The sequence below is a fragment of the Lipotes vexillifer genome, unplaced genomic scaffold, assembly GCF_000442215.2.
Source record: "Lipotes vexillifer unplaced genomic scaffold, Lipotes_vexillifer_v1.1 scaffold531, whole genome shotgun sequence".
NCBI lineage: Eukaryota > Metazoa > Chordata > Mammalia > Artiodactyla > Lipotidae > Lipotes > Lipotes vexillifer.
This window is the reverse complement of record NW_006799583.1, coordinates 96,979-117,576: the sequence shown is the minus strand read 5'-3', so window position 1 is coordinate 117,576 and position 20,598 is coordinate 96,979. Positions and strand designations below refer to the sequence as shown.

General features: G+C 46.4%; 1 protein-coding gene across 1 annotated transcript in view; it reads right to left on the bottom strand.

The window, feature by feature from the left end:
* Positions 1–20,598, bottom strand: part of PRKCH (protein kinase C eta) — a 154,001-nt gene that overhangs the window by 63,846 nt on the left and 69,557 nt on the right. The window contains exon 9 of the mRNA XM_007471698.1: positions 9–137. Within this exon, the coding sequence (XP_007471760.1) occupies positions 9–137 (129 nt within the window). The remainder of the gene's footprint in view (positions 1–8; positions 138–20,598) is intronic.

The following is a 20,598-nucleotide window of genomic DNA, read 5'->3' as shown; positions in this document are numbered from 1 at the left end:
TCGTGTAGGAACATAAGCGCCGAAATGATTTCTGCAGCATAGAAACGAGCTCGTGCCTCATCAAAACGACGTGACTTCTGAATATGAAACATCAAGTCGCCCCCGTTCACAAACTCCATCACAAAAAACAGACGATCCTGGGTACAAACACAAAAGAAACAAAAGAGGATCCAATGTGGTGTCGCCATTAGCCTAGAATTCAGTCAGCATCACATGACCTTGGGCACCGGCGTTGGGAGAAGAGGTTGTTAAATGGAGGTTCTCAGTGGAACATCCTGACAGCGGGTCAGGGCAAAGCAGGAGGGTCTGGTGGATTAAATCCTTGGGATGGTGGGGATGGGGGCTAGGTGGTGCTAGTAACACCTGGATCTCCTTTAAGTAATTCCACACAACCCTGAATTTCTGCATTAAATAAAAAGTAGAGCAGGCTTTGGTTCTAGTTTTAGCTCTGCACTTTAAACACTATGTAACCTTGAATTTAACTTTTTTTGGATGTTCAACATTAATAAGGTGAGGATGATGATGCTATCTCTACCAGAATCATTGAGTTTTATAAACTGGAAGAGAGAAGCATAAATCAAAGAGCGCATGCCTTTTTGTCTGGAACATGTAGGGTTAATCACAGCAAGTAAGGGACATGTGATAGGTCCTCACACCTGGGCGGAGAATAATCACAGAGAAAGGAAAACATTTTTGACAAATCAGCCAGACAACAGTCTAATGACAGCCTCAGAGTTGCCTCAATGTTAGAAATTCCATTTGGCCCCTCAGAAGGTTCCTGAATCAGAAAAGGCAACTTAAAGTCAAGTGAGATGCTGTCTCCATCTGGAAGGAACTCTCACCCAGCAGGTGAAATGGGCTCTTAGAAGTCACTGTTGCGGTCAATGTACTAAGTACTGTGCAAGTGATATGAATAAAATGCTATGGAAAGTAACACTGCTTAATGGAAGAAGTGTACAAGTCTCCATTAAAAAGTGATTCTCCAAGATGGACAGCATCAAATGCTTTGCTTCAGGAACCTCTGAGATCAATGGACTTCCTCATTCCCTCTCATTAGCATTTATGGAGTCCCAAGTTAGCCAGTGCTGAATTAGGTGATGGGGACCCAACAGAGAGTAAAAAAAAGGCACAAAACAGACACAGTCTCTATCCATAGAGAGTCTAGTGTGGGAGATACACATTCCTTTAAAAAAAAGCCACAAAGTCACATGAACAGGCAAATTTACAAATTCTGGTAAATGCTGTGAAGGAAAAGTGGAGGAAGAAATGATATTGTGTCATCCGCTTGGGGGGTCAGGGGAGGTCTCTCTGAGCAAGTGATGTGGGAGCTGAGACCTTCCGAATGAGTGCAATCAGGGCCAGTGGTCATCCTTTTGGGGGGTGGGAGGGTGGGAGGTCATTTTGTAAGGAAACTGGTATCTTAACAATTCACAAAGGATGTGTATACGCACACTGAAGCCATCCTTATCTGTGGTTTCAGGTGCTGCCAGCTCTGCTTGGCATTGCCATGCATTCACAGCTGAATGGCGGACAGAGATTGTGTATGCTGTTGTTCATCTGCTGATCCATCATTGGTTTAATCAGGCCCTTCCCAATCAGAAGACACTACAACTTATGACCTCCTTTTCCCAATTTTAAGACAAACCTTAATTAGAAGGAAAAAAAAAAATCCTCTGGGTCTATGAAACGTCTCTTTCTGCTAATGAGAAGCAAGCATTTAAGAGTGAAGATGGAATGGCAAGACTCACGCACACAAAACCCAAAACCAAACATCAATAAAACAACTCCTCAGGTTCACCAATATAAGCCAACAGAACACTAAACACATCAAGCCGTCTGACTAAGCTAATGGCCTTCATGTGAGTGTGACTGACCAGGGGGAGAGGCCGAGTTGGGTGGGACGAGCTTGGATGAGCAAGGGGGTTCCCTATTTTCTGTACGGGGAGGGCTCGGGTGGAAGGAGCAGGTTAGCAGTGGGCGGGGCAGAGGGTAAGCACGTGATAGAGACGGGTCTAAGAGCCGCATCCGCATGAGAATTATGCCGACGCTGTGTTCATTTGGAGGGGCCTCAGGGGCCTGGATGAATCCCCAGGTGGTAAAGCCGCCTCAAACCATCCCTCGGCAAGAAGGTCCATCTGATACATTTTTGTCATCTGGCCTGTTCACCTTTGCATGGCTGTGACTGGCAGTCACATGAATTCCAACAGCTTGAAATACCTGGTTGCTAGAACTGGGTCAGTAGGTAATTGGCTACTCCTTAGGCTGCTGGAAATCAGCGGGGGTTAGCAAGAACGTCTAAGACAGTAGGCATCAAGATGAGGGCATTCCAAGGGAAATTGCATCCATTCCTAGTTCCCCCCTAAAATAATTCTCATAATCTCAAGTCTGAAAAGCCAGACCCTGGGCTAAATTCCAGATCTGGGGAAGGACATACTGACTTGCCTCCTCAGTCATGCTTCTCTCTCTCGGCCCCACCACCTGCCCTGGCGGCAAATTTCTCAGATAATGCACGGGGTCCTGGGAGGCACGCACACCTGGCACGCACAGCAAGAGGTCATAAGCTTTAGAACTGCGAAAATATGCGTTTTTTTTCACCCAGAGTCTCATTTCTAACTTCCTGTCTGGCACCACCTAGAACAGAGGGTACAGCTCCCAGCCCTCGGGCTACACGCAACTCTTTAAGCAAGCAGGAAGGGAGAACGAGCCAGGAGATACAAGGACACTTTAATGAAAAGTAATAGTCCATCTTACCAAAGACCTACAATAATGTCACAAGGTAGAAAACTAAAAGCATGTTTATCAGCTAGCAAAATGTGTTTGCTGTGAAGAGACCTTCTGTTTACATACAATTCTGTTCACTCTATTTTAAAATGCCTGCTGCCAAGGCAGTTCAAATTTGGTAGCAATTTCTCCACGATTTCTTTTGTAGAGGTGGAGATAAATGACAGAAATATCCAGCTTTTAACAAAGATTCACTCATAGTGGGGGTGAGTGAGAAGCCATCCTCAGCAATGAACTTTCATTAAACATGTCCTCAGGTGGGGCTTCTAGAAAGTGCGCAATAAACAGTAGCGGCTGCTGGTGGTGGCTGTAATGTTGAAGATGCTTTCAGTTAGAAAAGAAAAAGATCATACCCATGAATGTGCAGAATTATTTCAGTTATAGCCAAAGATGCAGATATGCACAGAAAAGACAGAAAAATACCTATGTATGACAAGTCAGCTTTCAGTTGTGAGATCTTGTATGTCATTTATCTCTTCTTTATACTTTTCAGTATCTCTGAAGGTTTCTTATAAAAAAAATTTTTTTTATTACAAAAATTTTTTTTGGCCACACGGTGCAGCTTATAGGATCTTAGTTCCCCGACCAGAGACTGAACCCGGGCCCTCGGCAGTGAAAGCATGGAGTCCTAACCATTGGACCGCCAGGAAATTCCCTCTGAAGGTTTCTATGATGAGTGTGCATTATTATTATAATTAGAAACAAAGTAAAGTCACATATGGCTTCCTCCATATTTCCCTAATTTTCATCTGAAAGATGAGAGACTGGGAAAGTGCAATTTTGAGACTGTCTTAGAGCAGGTACTTAGGCAGTGGGAGGTGGGATTAGGAAAGCAGCTACAGAAAGAGGGGTCTTCACATCCCTGGCTGCCCATTATTCAGGGCCCCTAATAACCACCCTCTCCCTTAATAGCCATTCTGATGCCTGATATAACCAGGCCGTCAAGCTTGTTGGAATCACATCCAAAATGAGACTCAGCAGGCTCTGGTTTGGGTCCCAGGGCTCCACTGAGAGAAGAGGGTCTGAGTTCTGGTACACAGGCTTCACAGAGTCTACTGAGTCTTTCAAAGACTTTTTTTTTTTTTAAATACTACTCTATTTATTTATTTTTGGCTGCACGTGGTCTCCTCATTATGGTGGCTTCTCTTGTTGCCGGGCATGGGCTCTAGAGCGCAGGCTCAGTAGTTGTGGCGCACAGGCCTAGTTGCTCCGCGGCATGAGGGATCTTCCCGGACCAGGACTCGAACCCGTGACCTAACCACTGCATCACCAGGGAAGTCCCCTCAAAGACCTTTTATGCTTGCTTTAAGGGCCTCAACAAGGAGGAATACACGTTTACTGAGCACACAGTATGCCAGGCCCTGGGTGGGGGCCAAGTATCATAAAATGAACGAGAGCCCAGGCCTGCTCTCAGGAAGCTCTGGTAGCCGGAGCACGTCAGCTCAGTGTGCTAAGCACAGTAGAGGGGCACAGGGGTCATCATGCAGAAACAGAGCAGGGACACCGGAGCAGCCTGGCAGCTGGGGTGGTGTTGGGGGAAAGCTTCGAAGAGGAGCCGATTCACCAGCCTTGAAGGATGAGGAAGCACGAATCAGGATGGAGTGGGATGGAGGGGGCAGGAATCAAGGTGAATGAACAGCTGAAGTGTCAGGTGTGAGGCAGGGTGTCGTGAGTGCAAAGGGGGATGTTCCCCAAGTGCTGAGGCTGCTTTCAGGATCAAGTGCTGGTACAAAAAGCCAAGGCTGGGCTTCCCTGGTGGCGCAGTGGTTGAGAGTCCGCCTGCCGATGCAGGGGACATGGGTTCGTGCCCCGGTCCGGGAAGATCCCGCACGCCGCGGAGCGGCTGGGCCCGTGAGCCACGGCTGCTGAGCCTGCGCGTCCGGAGCCTGTGTTCCGCAACGGGAGAGGCCACAACAGTGAGAGGCCCGCGTACCGCAAAAAAAAAAAAAAAAGCCAAGGCTAGTTAGGAAGTTTCCCCACCCTATCCGCAGGTCACCCACAGCTGAGAATGGGGCCTTACTCCTATGAATACACACGGTCATTCAGTATCGGCCTCTGCCATAATTACAGGCCCAGTGTCTGGGCTAAAGCAGGTGGCAGCTATGTTTTTTAAGGGCTAGGCTTGAAAAAGACTGCAGTAGTGTTGGAACCTGCCACAAATAATAAACATCGGCTACAAAACCCAATGACTCCAGCTGAATTTTACTCCTATGGCATGAATGCCATCAAGCTGGAAACCTTTCACATTGAACAAATGCCCTTTACAAAGCAGCAATGAAGCAACGAGGCAGAAGATCACCTCCTGCCTACAACTCCACTATCTGTGCTGCTTAAGACCTAGTCTCACTGATGACTTGACAAACACTAAGTCATGCTGAAGAAACCCAACTGGGAAGCAACCAGAGGAAGCATCTGCTGGGATCCATGCATTTAGGGAGTCTCTCACTGCAAGGTGGATTAAGGCTGCCATGACTCATTTCTGGGGCAGGGAAGAGTTTCCAAATCCCACCTTGGGCAGTGAGGGCAGATGGCTGTTTCTGTATTTAAGCCTGTGTAGAGAGCATTCCAGTTTTTCGAAAATCCAATTTCCTAGATGCTGAGCCTGGACACCTGCACAGCTCTCCCCGAGGCCTCTGGCCCCTCGATGGGAAATCTTGCCCTGATATGCACAGTAGAGAATCTAAGGTCCCGCAGGCTGGCTTAACCTCAGTTCTAAAGCCAAGTGGCCCAGCCCTTTGTCTGTCCCTTGCTCCTCTCTTTTGTTCCTGATTCAACCAACCACAAATGCAAGTTACTAACATGGGGTGAGGAACACCTGGGGGAATAAAAGCAACTCAGAAATCCCTTTGTCCCACTCAGCCCAGCCCAGCCCAGCGTGAGTTACAGGAGGCCAAGGAGCTGGTGGTGCCTGGTTAATAATAGAATTCCTCTCATCACGTGCCCGGTTCCATTGACCGGCTGCAGCCTGGGCCAAGTCTGCCCTGGCTACTGTCAGTTTAGGGATGTTACTTCCCCAGGCCAAAGGGGATAAAAATATCTTCTGACCTGAAAGTGGCTGTCAGTATAAGCAGTGTGCATTCCCTAAAGCCCCTCCTAAGGACTGTTTTTTAGGAGGTAAAACTGTTGGGCAATTGCATGAGGAAAAGTTAGAGAGAAAGCACCAGTATAGATAGAAGTGCTATGGTTACCTGTGGCAAGGTGACATCACCTAAGGAGGGTGAGTGCACAGTGAGCACGGGCCAGGGATGAGACTCCTTAGGGTCCGTGTGCCAGACACCTTCAGAGGTGTCTGCTCAGCATATTGAGCCCTTCCTTTCTCAGAGACCTGCCCTGCACCGTCACATGGGTAAGTGCTGGACATCCTGCACACAGCAAGTTGGACCAAGTTGCTCCCTGCCTCCCACCCCAGTCCCCTTCCCAGAAAATTGGAACTGAGATAGACAGGTGTTCATGAAGGCTGTACTGTGTGCAAGAACTGAGGAAACATGAATTAGGGAGCTATGGCTGCCGCCTCTGTGGTGTCAACACATGAGATGTCTCGGTATATCAGAGCAGTGAAAGCCTGGATGGACAGATCGGGGGGAAGAATGGGGCAAAGATAAGGAAGCGTGAATGGGCCGAGAAGGAAACTACCTGGGTCCCTCACACCCTTCCAGTTTCAGGTCCCCAGAGAGACCTGGCCATTGTGTGCCCTTGGGTTCCATGAGACACCACTGTACCTCTGATTCTTTATTTTCACTTCTCCCTTTTTGCATGACTCTAGTTAAGTGTTTTCCCATTATTTGCTACCAGGAGAATTGTAACTGAAACATTCACTGATTTTTAAGGGGCATGAGGTTTCCTGATTTATAAATCTAGGGTAGTTAACACCTCTAACTACACCGATCGTGTGAGGATTAAACCAGAAGCCGAGCGCCTGGCACAGCACCAGACCCAGAAAGGGATCTCAACAAATAGACTCTATTGTTATTACTACATCACACAAAGAGGACCAAAGCTACATCTGGGAGACCTTGTGCCCAGCACTGAAGTCCCTGGTGTAGCTAAGAGAAAGCACGGTGCAGGGGTCAGGAGTCAGGAAGCCCGAGATGCCAAAGCAGCTCCAGCTGTGTGCTATTTATTTTTTCACTCTCAAAACTCTCATCGGCAAAATGGGGATAATAAGGAGATTGAACTCACAGGTGTTCGAGGATGAAATGATTTAAGCTTAGAATTTCAAACAGTTATGTGGTGGATGCGGAGATGGTGCCCCACTCATGGAGTACTCGGCCTGGCGAGTACACAGGAGCGAAACGGCAGGCGCAACCGCTACAGCAGCAGCTCCCTGACCCTCAGTTCAGGACAGGAATCTCGAGGGATCAGGGAGTCAGGAGGAGCCCAGGGCAGCTGCTGGGTTGCAGGAGCACTTCCTGATACTGCGCAGTCATGGCCCTGAACTGATAAAGAGAACTTACCTTTCTTGGACGTGACTATTTAACAAGGGGTCACGAAACTAGATTTGATAAGCCAAGACACATTGACCAAATAAGTTTTCTCATTTTTCTAATATTAGATAATAATTTATATTCTCTATTTTAAGAGCTTTATAATAATCATAATTATTATTGCAAGGCAAATGTGCTCCCCTATGAACTGCAAACACTATGGTAAACGAGACTGTTTATAGTAGCTATTCTCCCCTTCTACAAAGTCGACTTGTTCTTATAAACAGACTGAGAAAGATTTTTCTGTTTAAACCAAGGATCCGTGGTCACTGCCACTGACACATGTGAATCTCATTTAAAGATGTATTTACAGTGAGGATGCAGGTTACCTTTTGGAAATAAGACAAAGAATAGAAACAACATTTAAAGTTAATGACTAATTTAGTTATTGCTTTAAGGCAATGTTAAGCTGGGAGCCACATCAATACTTACTTACCCAAGTTCTAAGAATTGCTTTGGCATTACTTCTAAATGAGTGACACATCAACCCTGTATCAAAAGCTGTTGACTGGCTGTGGACAAGGAAAAGGAAATCTCCAGTAATAGCATTGTGTTGTATTTCTCATAAGTGCCTCTGTTTTATAATTTTTCTCTGACAAAGTCATCTACAGGGTGAATAGGGAGTTCAAATCAACAGGAAACTGTTACTGACGTCAAAGAGGTGACAGCAGACAAGCACCCCTGTGAGGAAATCTGATTGCACCATGCCTGAACTGGAAACAACTTGAACTTAACCACATTAAGAATGATTACAAAGTCTTCAAGGAAGAAACAAGGAGAGGGAATCGAATGGCTTTTTGTTTGTTTTGTTTTTAATTTATCATTTTGTGCAGCCCAGAAGATATGTGAAGTTAATTCAATTACCCAGCAACTCTTCTGTCAAGCCCACAGGCACGGTACATCCTATCTGAGCTCAGAAACTAGTCTTTGGGAAGATGAGATATGTCTCCAATATAACAAGCCCTTAGGAGTTTGCATTTTAAACCTGGAGGGACACACAGTTCTTTCCAAAGACCAAGTGTTCTCCTGGCAAACTGGATACATTACGGTCCTCTCTTATAATGAAACTAGACAAGGCTTATTGGCATATGTACCAGATGAGGGAAACGAGGCAATCGAACCTGCAGGTCAACATCCTGTGAAACATCTGGACCAGGATGCTTTTTTAAAGCATAAATAAGCAGCAAACATACGATCAGGGATATAGCAAAGTTGGAGCACAAGTCCTCCCTTCCTGGTGGAGCCTCCTTTGGAGTCTCTGGCCCACACACATCCTGCCCAGTATCACAGGGCTGGCTGTGCTGACTTTGTGCACTTGGCCGTGTTTTCTCTGGAGGACCTGAAACCTTTTAAGGCAGAGCCCAGATGCCAAATGATGTATCTCTAGTACCACCGCCCCTGGTGCCTGGACTATGGTAAAGTTTAATAAACCCTTGAGGAACTACCATAGCAGGAGAACATTTTTGTTCCCTGATAAAATTTAAACTAGATTAGAAAAGTTGGAACAAACTGCCAAGACTAGTTTTACCCGTCCAGTTTGTGGAAGTCAAGTGCAAAGAAGTGAAATGCCTTGTCCACAGTTAAAACAGTTTGTGAAAGAGTTCAAGAGAGGCAGGTCTGCTTGACGCCACTTCATTTCCCTTTATTTATAAAGCTTTGGTTTTTCTGTTTATAAAAGTAATTACGTGTTCTTTGTTCAAATGTAATTACAAAGTAAATACATGGAAAATTGAGAAAATAAAATCACCTGTAATCCTGACACCCAGAGAGAGAAGTCTATAAATACAAGGAGAAACAAAACTATTTATGGCTTTTAGCATCCAAAGAACTGCAGATTTTAGAGCACCTAAGATATTTACAAAGTAATTTTAACTACATTCGATTTTCCCCTTATGTCCGAATTATACTTAACACTTTATAGCATGTTTAAAGAACAGAAAAAGAGAAAACAAAAAAACATACCCTTCCTTTTTCACTTACATTACATAATATTTCCTGATGTACTTAGTCATCAAAACCATGATTTTTTTGAACAGTTGCATACTATTCCCCATATGCCATTTCTATGAAGTCCTACAATTAGCTGCACTTCTGCTTACGTTAATGAGAATAAGAGACATGGTATTAACAGTCTAGTCACTGTCCTATGATAAAGATCATTTTTATTAGCCTGGAAAAACAGGCATCTCTGAAAGCAGGTTATTACGAACTGGACATGGTTTTTTAATTCTGAATGTAGATTCCCAAAGAAGATACCTTAGGTGATTATTCACTTAAAAAAAAAAAAAAGGTTTGATCACTTAAAGGTATGCACGATAGGATTCCCTTAAATCATTATTTCACATAGTACCTTCTTTTTATAAAGATTTTGGTTTCAGCATCAAATAGGAACAAGTCTATTGAAGATATTTATGGATTTAGTTTGTATAGGGCTACAGAATAAAGAGTAAAAATTCCGTTATGCCATTTCACTTTAGATTCTTTTTCATGACAGAGGTTCCTAAACTTCGCAACTTTTTAAAGAAGATTTCATGTCTCCCTTTGATCTGTGGATCAACTAGACATTTCTTCCTCATGGGGGGAGATTCTGGGTTATAGCTTTTTTCTGATTCAACATTTTGCCAATTAGGAAAGTATCAAGTCTGGCCAAGAATATTGCACATCTGCCTCAAGATGATGCCTGGCAATCCACTGGCTGAGAGTCTGTTCCTTCCTCTGCTCTATGGTGCTGCATGCTTGCTGAAGTTTCCGTCCGGAATGTGCCTTCCATGTGCTATTTTGAGTTTGAGACTTCCAGTGTAGCCACAACATCATTCTTCTCTGGCCCTCTGGCTGGGGAATGAGATTCCCTACAAGCTCTTCCCAGATCCTTTTTGCAACGTGGGCAAAATATGGATCTCCACTGTCCACTGAGGAAGAAAGATGCAGACTTTCCTATAAAGGTAAGGAGACCCAAGTAAAAGAGACATAGCTCTAATAAGATGAGGGGCAAAGTAATCAGAAATAGATGAAAAAGTTTACCCAGGGGAGAGGACATTGTGCTACTTTCGTCGAGAAGCTTTAGCTGGGCCCTTCAAACCCCAAGGATGAGAATGGTGACCAAGGTGGCCACACAAACAACCACATCCCAGATCCAGTGGACAGCTATGAATCCTTTGGTGAACGGACTTCATCTCGGCACTTGATGGCTCCTCCTAAGAAACCACTTCCTCCTGATTCTTCTTTTTTTTTTTTTTTTTTTTTGGGGGTCCGCGGGCCTCTCACTGCTGTGGCCTCTCCCGTTGCGGAGCACAGGCTTCCGGACGCGCAGGCCCAGCGGCCATGGCTCACGGGCCCAGCCGCTCCGCGGCATGTGGGATCCTCCCGGACTGGGGCACGAACCCGTGTCCCCTGCATCGGTAGGCGGACTCTCAACCACTGCGCCACCAGGGGAGCCCCTGATTCTTCTTTTTTACCCCTACCTTTAACCTCCCTTACTTAGAAATCCCTCTTCAGCCTTCCTCTCTTCCTCACCTACTGACATATTTTAAATGATAGTTTCTACTATGCCAAGTGGATACTGACACTAAAATCTACTCCCCATCTGAACAGTGTTTCTGAGCAACATCTTAACACTGGATTTTCTGCAAAACAAAAACACAACAAAAAAACCCAAAACATTTATTCCGTTCCCCCAGGCTCCCAACTGGTCAGAACTCTGGCTATTCCTCTCACTCTTTTACTCTAAAAAGTCCTATCAATTCCACCTCCTATGTGTTTCCTTGACTCCATTCCTGTGACTGCTGCCTTGGAGCAGGAAGGGTCAGCAGGCCAGTGGTTCAACAGCCTTACCAGGGCTGCCCCCCTAGTCTCCTCTCTCTGCAGACAGCCACCTGGAACCCTCCCAAAATGCAAAGCTTAGGTTGTTCCCTGCCAGTTCCTTTCACCTCATGACTGAGTCTAAACTCTTCAGCAAAGGATGTCTTCTTTCCTCCCCATATTTCCTCTCCTGCAATCCTGCTACATCAAGTTATTTCGGGGTTCCTGGGCACATCATACAATTTTAAGCCTCTGTGTCTTTGCACTGCTATTACCTCTATCTGGGAGGCCCATCCCCCTTCTGTCTCTGTAGGGCTCCTATTCATCCTTAAAACACAGCTCAGACAGCCCCTCCCATGGAAGGCCTTTCCAACCTCCCCAGGGACCAAGCTATGACTGTCTTCTATCACGCAGTGATAAGACATATCTGTGTTCAGGAAGACCCTTGCCTGAAAGCAACAAAAGGGCAGGTCCACATTCTGTTCTTCCTTATGCCTTCAGTCCCTGGCACATAATGTCCCTGGCTCAGGAAACGTTCACTGAATTGAATTAAAAATGCAACGTAGACACGATATTACCATTCAACATGTTAACAGGTAATGTCTCTGGTGGCTAGGATCTACTTTTAATATGTAGAGACCACTCAGTTTTGCAGATAGCCTCTAAGGCATCTGCATCTTAAGCTGAAATGGCATTCCCATGCATGGGAACAAAAGAAAGAAAACAGCTAGTCTGCTTTCCCCAAAGCACACTTGTATTGCTACCAGCACATTTTTATACACTGGTTGGGAAATATTTCTTAAAGCTTTATCTCTGTTTGTAAATTCCAATCATACGTACCACACACAGGATAGGAATCTGACTCACAGAGAAGCACCCCTTTAAGACCAGAGTGGTGACGATGATTTTCATAAAATGTCACTCATTCAATGCTTTGTTGGTAAAGTGGAAATATAATCATTAAATGTCAAAACACGAGAAGCTGCACTATTTGTATTGCTTGCTTTCTAACATAACTCATTTTAACTATATGCTCACTGAGCTTACCTTTTGTTCCTTAGATGCCCCAGGCTCTGACACCCAGCATGCTCTTTTATTTTATTTTTTTATTGGAGTATAATTGCTTTACAATGGTGTGTTAGTTTCTGTTTTATAACAAAGTGAATCAGGTATACATACACATATGTTCCCATATCTCTTCCCTCTTGCGTCTCCCTCCCTCCCACCCTCCCTATCCCACCCTTCTAGTTGGTCACAAAGCACCGAGCTGATCTCCCTGTGCAATGCGGCTGCTTCCCACTAGCTATCTACCTTACGTTTGGTAGTGTATATATGTCCATGCCTCTCTCTCGCTTTGTCACAGCTCACTCTTCCCCCTCCCCATATCCTCAAGTCTGTTCTCCAGTAGGTCTGTGTCTTTATTCCTGTCTTACCCCTAGGTTCTTCATGACATTTTTTTTTCTTAAATTCCATATATATGTGTTAGCATACGGTATTTGTCTTTCTCTTTCTGACTTACTTCACTCTGTATGACAGACTCTAGGTCTATCCACCTCATTACAAATAGCTCAATTTCGTTTCTTTTTATGGCTGAGTAATATTCCATTGTATATATGTGCCACATCTTCTTTAACAGGACAGCTGTTAGGAGTCCCCAAACATGAGCTCTGTCTGTCTACAAACTCAGAAAAAAACAGAGATAATGCGTATTATGTCTTTACAAAGAAGATCTGTCACATTTTCTTTGGCCTCTGTGAAAAGGCTAGTGATCTAGCCTACTTGACTTCCCATATCTAGGCTGGACCACCAGACACTCATGTAAGGCAGTGGTTTTCAGCTGGAGAGATTCTTCCCCCAGGGAACATCTGGTCATGTCTGGAGACTTTTTTGGTTGTTGTAACTAGGGAAGTGCCGCCGGCACCTGGTGAGCAGAGGCCGGGGACGTTGCTGATCCTATAACGCACAGGACAGCTCCCTCCCCTCCTGTGACAAAGGGTTATCCTGCCCTCAATATTAGTAGTGGGCAAATGATATCACATTGTACAAATACGTGATTTAAAATTCTTTTAACTTATTTTTTTAAAACCTTTTTTACTGGAAAGGTTGAACATTCACCAGTCATTCAATTCCTTAAACTACTGACCTGCTGGTGAAGGTCAAGGTCTTGGAGGTAAAGTTCTGAGCAATGTGGAGGGAACTTCCTGCTACAGATCTGTAAGTAAGGACAAACTGAGTTTCTGAGCAGGCTCTCACTTCTGCAGGTTTCCAGAAGAGGAACTTGAACCAGTCTCTAGGTCCAGTTCTCTACTTTGTTGGTTGTGGCTCACTTATCTTGAACCGCCTTCCACCACTGGTGAGACACACGCTAGTGCAGAAGGTCTGGGCTTGTCGTGGGCACAGGCTAGTTCCCACTACACAAGCAGACTGTGGGTCAGTGCTCCCTGGGGGTGAGGAAAGGAAGGAAAAGGACAAAGGCACCTCCCACGTGGCCACCGCACAGGAGCAGGAAAACATGTATGGGTGGGAGGGGAGCAGTTTTGCAGGAAGGGCTCTCCTCTTTTGTTTTGGTTGGGAATTATACATTACATCATTTTAATGTTGAAAATATCATACACAATGAGAATGGATTTGAGACTCTGGGAGGAGTTCCAAGACTCCCTTTGTGAGACCTAAGCAATACATCATTACAGACCATCCTAAAGAAATGGGTAGGAATGAGCTCCAAATACAGCGGGCTCTTTTGCTGTGCAAGTATACTAAAAGCTGGACGCCTGCACTGAAAGGAAACAGGAACTCCCTGGGTGGTCCCAAAGGGGCCTGCCAGAGCCCGCCAGTGGAGCGGGACGGTCTGCGGGTGAGACAGCCAAGGTGCTCTCTGACAGTGGAAGGCTGGAAGAGGAACCCTGCACAAGTCAGTCTCGACAGCACTGATAGGGGGGTGGGGGCAGGGAATGAGACCAGTCTTCCCAGTGGGATGAAGAACACTGTGTCCGTTGCAATGGTGAGCATGAGAAGTAAGCCGGGCTGCTGCTCTTCCATGACGCCTCCTGCTTTGGGCCCCAAGCCCAGTGGTGCTACAGAACCCATCGCCGTCCCTGCCCCCAGGAATCTCCATCAGGTCTTCAATTCACTGCACCACACAGGCATCCACATACAAATGCAGCTTCAAGACAAGCCCCGCAGACTCTCTTCTAAGCAGATGGCTGCTCTGAGCCTGTCCTAAATAGCAATCCCACAACTGCTACCATGACCAGCCCACCGTGGAGGGTCAGCAGCTGACTCTATGTTACGAACAGGCTGCTCAGGCCCCCGAACTCCCCGGGAGGATACCGGCTCCGTGAGGGAAGGGGCTCCTCCTTGCTCCATCCACTGCTGCATCCTTAGGGCTCAGAGCCGAGCCTTCACCCTAAAGGAACTCTGTGCACATTTGCCAAATGAATGAACACCCTTGATCTTCACCTACTGGTGGACAAGTCTGTGTCACTATAAGTCGGCTAAGCTGATAGTGACTGACGGGGCTGATTTTGTCCTGAGAGGCCCCGGATTGTTCTGGGGCCTAGTGGAGATGGGCACAGCTGGGTTCTAACCAGTGATGAAGCAATTATGGAAAACACAAGTATTTCAAAACTAGAAGACATTATGGTCTGTGGTTTTCACCCAGACCAGTTGGGCTTCTAGACTGCACGATTCTGGGTTCAGGGTAAGGGGGACCCACTCCAGCCACCCACAGGTGTCGCGTCAGGGCCTGGCCCCAAGGTCCCAGTTAGTCCTGGCAGAGGCCAGCCCAGCTTCCCAGGGAAACACCCGCAGGCCACCCTCAGGTGCTTCTAGTTAGACTGTTAGTTTGATAGTCATTCTGGTTGCCCTTCTGAGGAAAGACTGGCCCGTAGGTAAAATTTTCCCCCAGAGGCCAGTGCTCGTTTTCAGATACCTTTCCTTTGGTAGCAATGGAGTAAACACAGTCATTATACTGTCTATGCCATGTGTGTGAATCTCCTCTTCCCAGCTAGACTGAGGATTAAAAAGCACTGCCTCTCCCCCTAGCCCTCCATCAGTGTGATCCCGGACTGGCTGACTCTTCACTAAACTATTTGGTAGAAAACCCATCCCATTCTCATGCCTGGAGCCACTCCTGGCACTTCAAGCCCAGTGCTTTAAAACAGGGCCCTGCTGAGGCAGGAGTATCTATAGTTTGGCAGGTTCCCAGGCACAATCAGAGAAAACATTAACCAAAACTCACCGCCACAAAGCCTCGCCAGTCATCGGAAGGCACAAGGGCCGCGTCTGACCCTGGCCACTCTCAGATAAGTCAACGGAAGTGACACACAATTCATGAACCACCTTACAACCACGGAGGTGGGGAGTCCAGGCCATCTCTAGGTCATCGGTATGGATGACAGCTAGTGAAGGCCAGTTACAGCTGAACAACCTCAAAGCGAAACACATGGCAACCCTTTCAAGCCCTTTGGTCACACCAAGTGTTCTGGCAGTCCTCCCTGAGCAGAGACAGCCAAAGGAACAGCAAGAACTTCGCGTCCTCCTATTTCCCATTCATTTTCACGGCCCTACTGAGTCACAGATAGTCGGGAAGCCGGGAAGCCTCCGAGGACAGAAGCAAAGGTCCTAAATCAGCCTCCCAGAAATCCAGAGCCCAGAGATGGCCTATGTGCATTCTCTTCCCGGCTGGAACACGATTAATAAGTTGGGAACATGCCCAACTGGGAAACACCATGTTCTGGTTCATTTTCTATTTTGATCTGAGCCAAAGGCAAACTATACCAAATGACCCATAAGCAGACCAAATGGTGTTTTTGGCACTCACTGCTCAGGGAAAGGAGGAAACCCAGTTCCAAACAGGTAAGAGGAAATGACCTCTCCTTAGGTATTTTATAAAAGGCCACAAAACTGTATGTTGTGAAAAACTGCCTTTACTCCTGCCTGATGACACTCTCCTCAGCTGTACACATTGCAGAGAGAGGATACTTCTATTTGTGTGGTATTAGTAGATTATTAAACTGGATGACCTGGTTAAGAATCCACAGACTGACTCCTGCTTGCTGTGTGATCTGGGGCAAGTTCTTTAACCTCTCTGGACCTCAGTTTCCAGATCTTTAAAATGAGGATAATAGTATCTATACCCCCATGGACTGTTTTGAGTATTAAATATTTCATTCAACAGCAATTTATGGAAATACCGAATTGTACACTTGTCTAGACACTGGGAGTGAATACAAGCACCCAGAATATGCTAGGGTCTCGGTGAATAGTACCTGCTGCTGCTGCTTCATCCTCCACCCACCCCTCCTGCAAAGCTGGTGCCAAGAATCGACCAGCAATGTAACGCGTTAACAGAGGGCTCTTCCCCTCGCCCGGGATGTCGCTGTGATTTAGAGCATAGCGGGTAAAGCTGTACCAGGGGCCAAGTGGCCCAGCTGCCGCTGCCAGATGCTCCCTGAACACCGGGAAAGGGAATGAGAGCTGGAGGGGCTGGAGGGCGGTTGGGTGTGCAGGGCTGACTGCACCTCCCACCCCCACCTGAACGAAGTCCGTGGGGGGTCCCTATTGGGAGGCATTTCTGCCAATAGGTCTGTGACAGAAGGGCACAGGAGGTGCTTATCTGGGAAAAAAAAAAAAAAAAATCCAAGGCAGGGGACCTTCCTCAAGACAAGGGGGACTATTAGCTAAGTCAAGATGAGAACTTAGGGCTCTCCTATTGAAGGCTACAGTGTAGTGACCTCCTGATGAGATTCTGATAGATGCATTCCAGGGCTACACGACCATCCTGCTGCCTATCTCTTCTGTCTGTCTGTCTGTCTGTGTGTCTCTCTCTCTCACATGTACACCCCCTTGCTAATATTTAATATGACGATGGAGACAATAACCCAGAGAAAAGACTGTTTCCCTGCACCCATGCTGGCAGGCGATTTTCAGACATATTTTAAGTGTGATTTAAGTGCACCAAAATCAGTTTGCACCGGTTGTGTAAGCTGACAGCACTTAGGTCACAAGATTCCTAGCCGCCCTACCCTTCAAAGGCTGGATTTCTGCTTTGTTGACCAACACTGAGTGGCAACTTCTTAGGGAAAGCGATGCCCCCGCCAGGAGCCCCAGGCACTCTGCTTCGCGGACGACCCCTGCAGGTGACACCCGAGGACACCCCGTCAGTAGGGAGGCAAGAGCACTGGGCTTCTGTCCCTGTAAAAGGAGGTTTTGTGTAATCTGTCCCCCGCCCCTCGCAGGGCAGCAGCTCACAAATGCAAACAAGTTCTCTCCCAAAAAACGGGCTCATGGACCCGACGCGGCCGGGGTCGTGCCGACGAGAGGCAGCTCTTGGGCACCAAGCACAGTGTGTCTTATGTTTTCCAAATGGAAGCCTTTGCTCTAACAAACTGGGTCTCTGAACAAAGGCTAAAGCATCTGACCAGTGTTTACTCTGCCACTCCCCCTCCTGCTGCTGCTGCCTCTTTGTTCTTCCTGGTCTCGGCCCTCAGCACTCAGCCAGGGCTCCAGGAGAGCCAAGGAGAGCCCCTGGGAGCTGGGGGTGGGGAGACCCGGATCCTAGGCCATAAATGCCAGCAGGCTCGGCTGCCGGCACAACAGTCACTGATTAAGATGAAAGGCGTGTGAAGTGAATTTAACCTGAAAGAGAGGGGAAAGTGGCCTACACCAGGCCGGCAGCCCAGACCCTGGGCCCTGCTCCTTTCATAAGGCCTCACTCCTCCCACCCTCATCGACAAAGAAACAAACACTTTGCAGAAACTGACCGACAGAGCAAAGAAGAAAAAGATCATCCCTAATTCCACAACCTTCATAACAGACCCTGATAGTTTACTGACATCATATCCTTTCAGGCTCTTTTTGGAGGAGGGGCCAGGTTTGCCACATTGCTGTCCTGGGTGAAACCTGATACGGATTCATGCCCCTAATCATCATAAATTCTGTACTATTTCCTGGCTTCCCATCTCCGAGTTCCACCATTTACTCTGTTAGATTTAGGACAAGTAACTTAACTTCTCCTTCACTTTATCACTCGGCAAAATAAAGACAATAATTGTATCCATCTTCTACAGCTCATGTAAGAATTATATGCAATAAATATTACACGTTAGATGCTTCTGACAGTAACACACAGTGATCTAACTACTTAATATTCAATTATTTCTCTACTGGCTGAAAATCTTCATCAAATAGTACATTGTTTAAGTAGACTCCTATTGCTGAAGGCTGAAGTTGTTTCCAATATTTTCCTCTTATAAATAATGCACTGAAAATTAAACATCTTTATGCGTAACATTTATTTTATTCTTTACGTTGTTTTCTTTGGCTAGATTACCAGCAATAAAATCAACAGATCCAAGAGTATATGAATTCTTATAAGTCTGGATCCAGATTATCAAATTATTCACTAACTATTAGGATTTACAGTGCTTTCAGAAATTTATGAGGATGCCAGTGGAATGACATACATGCAAGTAACAAGCATTATTATGAAAAAATCGGGGCAATAATTCATGGGCTCGTAATTCTATGCAGCAAACGACAAATTATCTAATATTTGAAATTTGCTTATCTTTTTGTTCTGGCCAAGAACAAAAGGAGTTCCAAAATTCCTACTTTGTGGGTGTTTACTGTCACTTCCATGTGGGGTCTGTGCTGGCCCCTGGGAAGGCCCAGGACATTTTTCTGGCGTGGGGAAGGAGGCGGTCATCACAACACTGAGTTGCCGCGCGTGTAGCAACAGTGTGTCTGCATTCTCGCCTTTGGTCCTCACAGCAATCCTGCTTTCATCTCAACCATGAGAACTTTAAGGCTCAAAGGAATTTTAAGGTCGTTGCAAGCCATTCAGACAGGAAAACAGAGCTGGAAGAACTTAGGTCTTCCGTTTCCAAAGGCAGAGCTGTTTCCATATCAGCAGGTTGGAGGTGAGTCAGGGCAGACAGGAGGGGCTTTAAGCAGATGCTGAACCAACAACCTCAATGTTGTATAAGACACCAAGTGGACGGAGCCAGGCTGCAGAGTCAGCCTGACCCAGAGATGAACATTGTCTCCACCACTCCCAGCCTAAGGGATCCTCAGCAAGTTGCTCCCTTTCTCCTGGGCCTCAGAGACACTCATTCTACAGGGCTGGACGGCAAGTGGACTGCTGTCTCTGCCAGCATCTTCACAGTGAAGTGATACATTGCAGACTAGCATCTCACTTTAGAGGCCAGGGCCTGCCAAACCCAGTAGCTAAAAAGTAGTCATTTACCTGCTTTAATTTCTCATGGTAACTAACATTTTCTGTTCTTTATAGTTAGTTTTTCAGTAGCAAATGGGGATAGTGACTGAGGATTTCTGACAGATGGACAGATGCAGAGAGCAAATGCTATGCATATGTGGAGTCTGATACCTTGCAAATCCGAGAGGAGGCTTAAACTACAGCAAAATGGAAACTGTTTATCTCTATCTCAGCATGAGAAACATGCACTTGGTTCTTTTAAGTTGGGTCTTACCACTTTATCATCTAGACTTAGGGCAAGGGAAAATTCCTATTATCCTTTGCTTTGGAGACATCTACTGTAACACACAAATTTTAACCCCAAAGTCAGCTCCTCTCTCTCTGGTGCAGAAATAAAAATCACCTTGCGGTAACGACTGCCACCTTGTGGCCATATATGAAACTGTCACTAGGAAAAATAGATGGCCCATGTTAAAATAAAGGCTTCACCGGCTGAACACTGTGGAAATAACATGTGGACACTAATATTTGGGGATACTGTAGAGTCTATATTTTCCTGGAAAATTTTGCATTGTATATTCTATATTTATTGGTCTCCCAATCTGGTCCAGGTTAAGTTCTTTTCTACTACAACACCCTCTAATTGTTGGTAAGACCTCAGACTGCTTCCATAGAATCACGGGGATTTCCTTCGGTAGGTAAAAGTCCCCTGGAGTTGGGTAGGTGACACTTCTTTATTTGTTCATTAGAGTAACTTGAAGCAGCCACTGCACAACCATGTCAGTCAACTGTTAATATCATCTAACCCAATGCCATAGAAAACCATCTGCACTTTGGTGCAGCCCTGGAAAGACGACCTGAGTATAGCCCAGTCCAGCTCATGGAATGAGGTGAGCCTGAAGCTCAGGCGGGTGACCAGTACCACCCATCAGTCTTGCCTTCTTCACAAGGGTGTTCTCAAGCCCAGAGCTGTCACCCCACTCTTCTCTGGGAAAACAGCTAGATGAGGGCCGATGAAGGGCTTTAGGTGGACAGAGCACAGAGCATGGGAAATAGTGTTTTGGGGATACTCTGGGTAGCAGTGGAGAATGGGCAGAACCGGAGCTCTGAAGGAACCATGGACCCGGAGATGGGAAGCAAGAATCAGGGGAAAGGTGGTAGGGGCGGCATGGACTCCAGGGCTCCTGGAGCCACCGAGGACTCTGATGAGGAGGGCGTGGCCTCAAAGAGCCTAGACCGGGCCTCCCTGGTGGCGCAGTGGTTGAGAGTCCGCCTGCCGATGCAGGGGATACGGGTTCGTGCCCCGGTCCGGGAGGA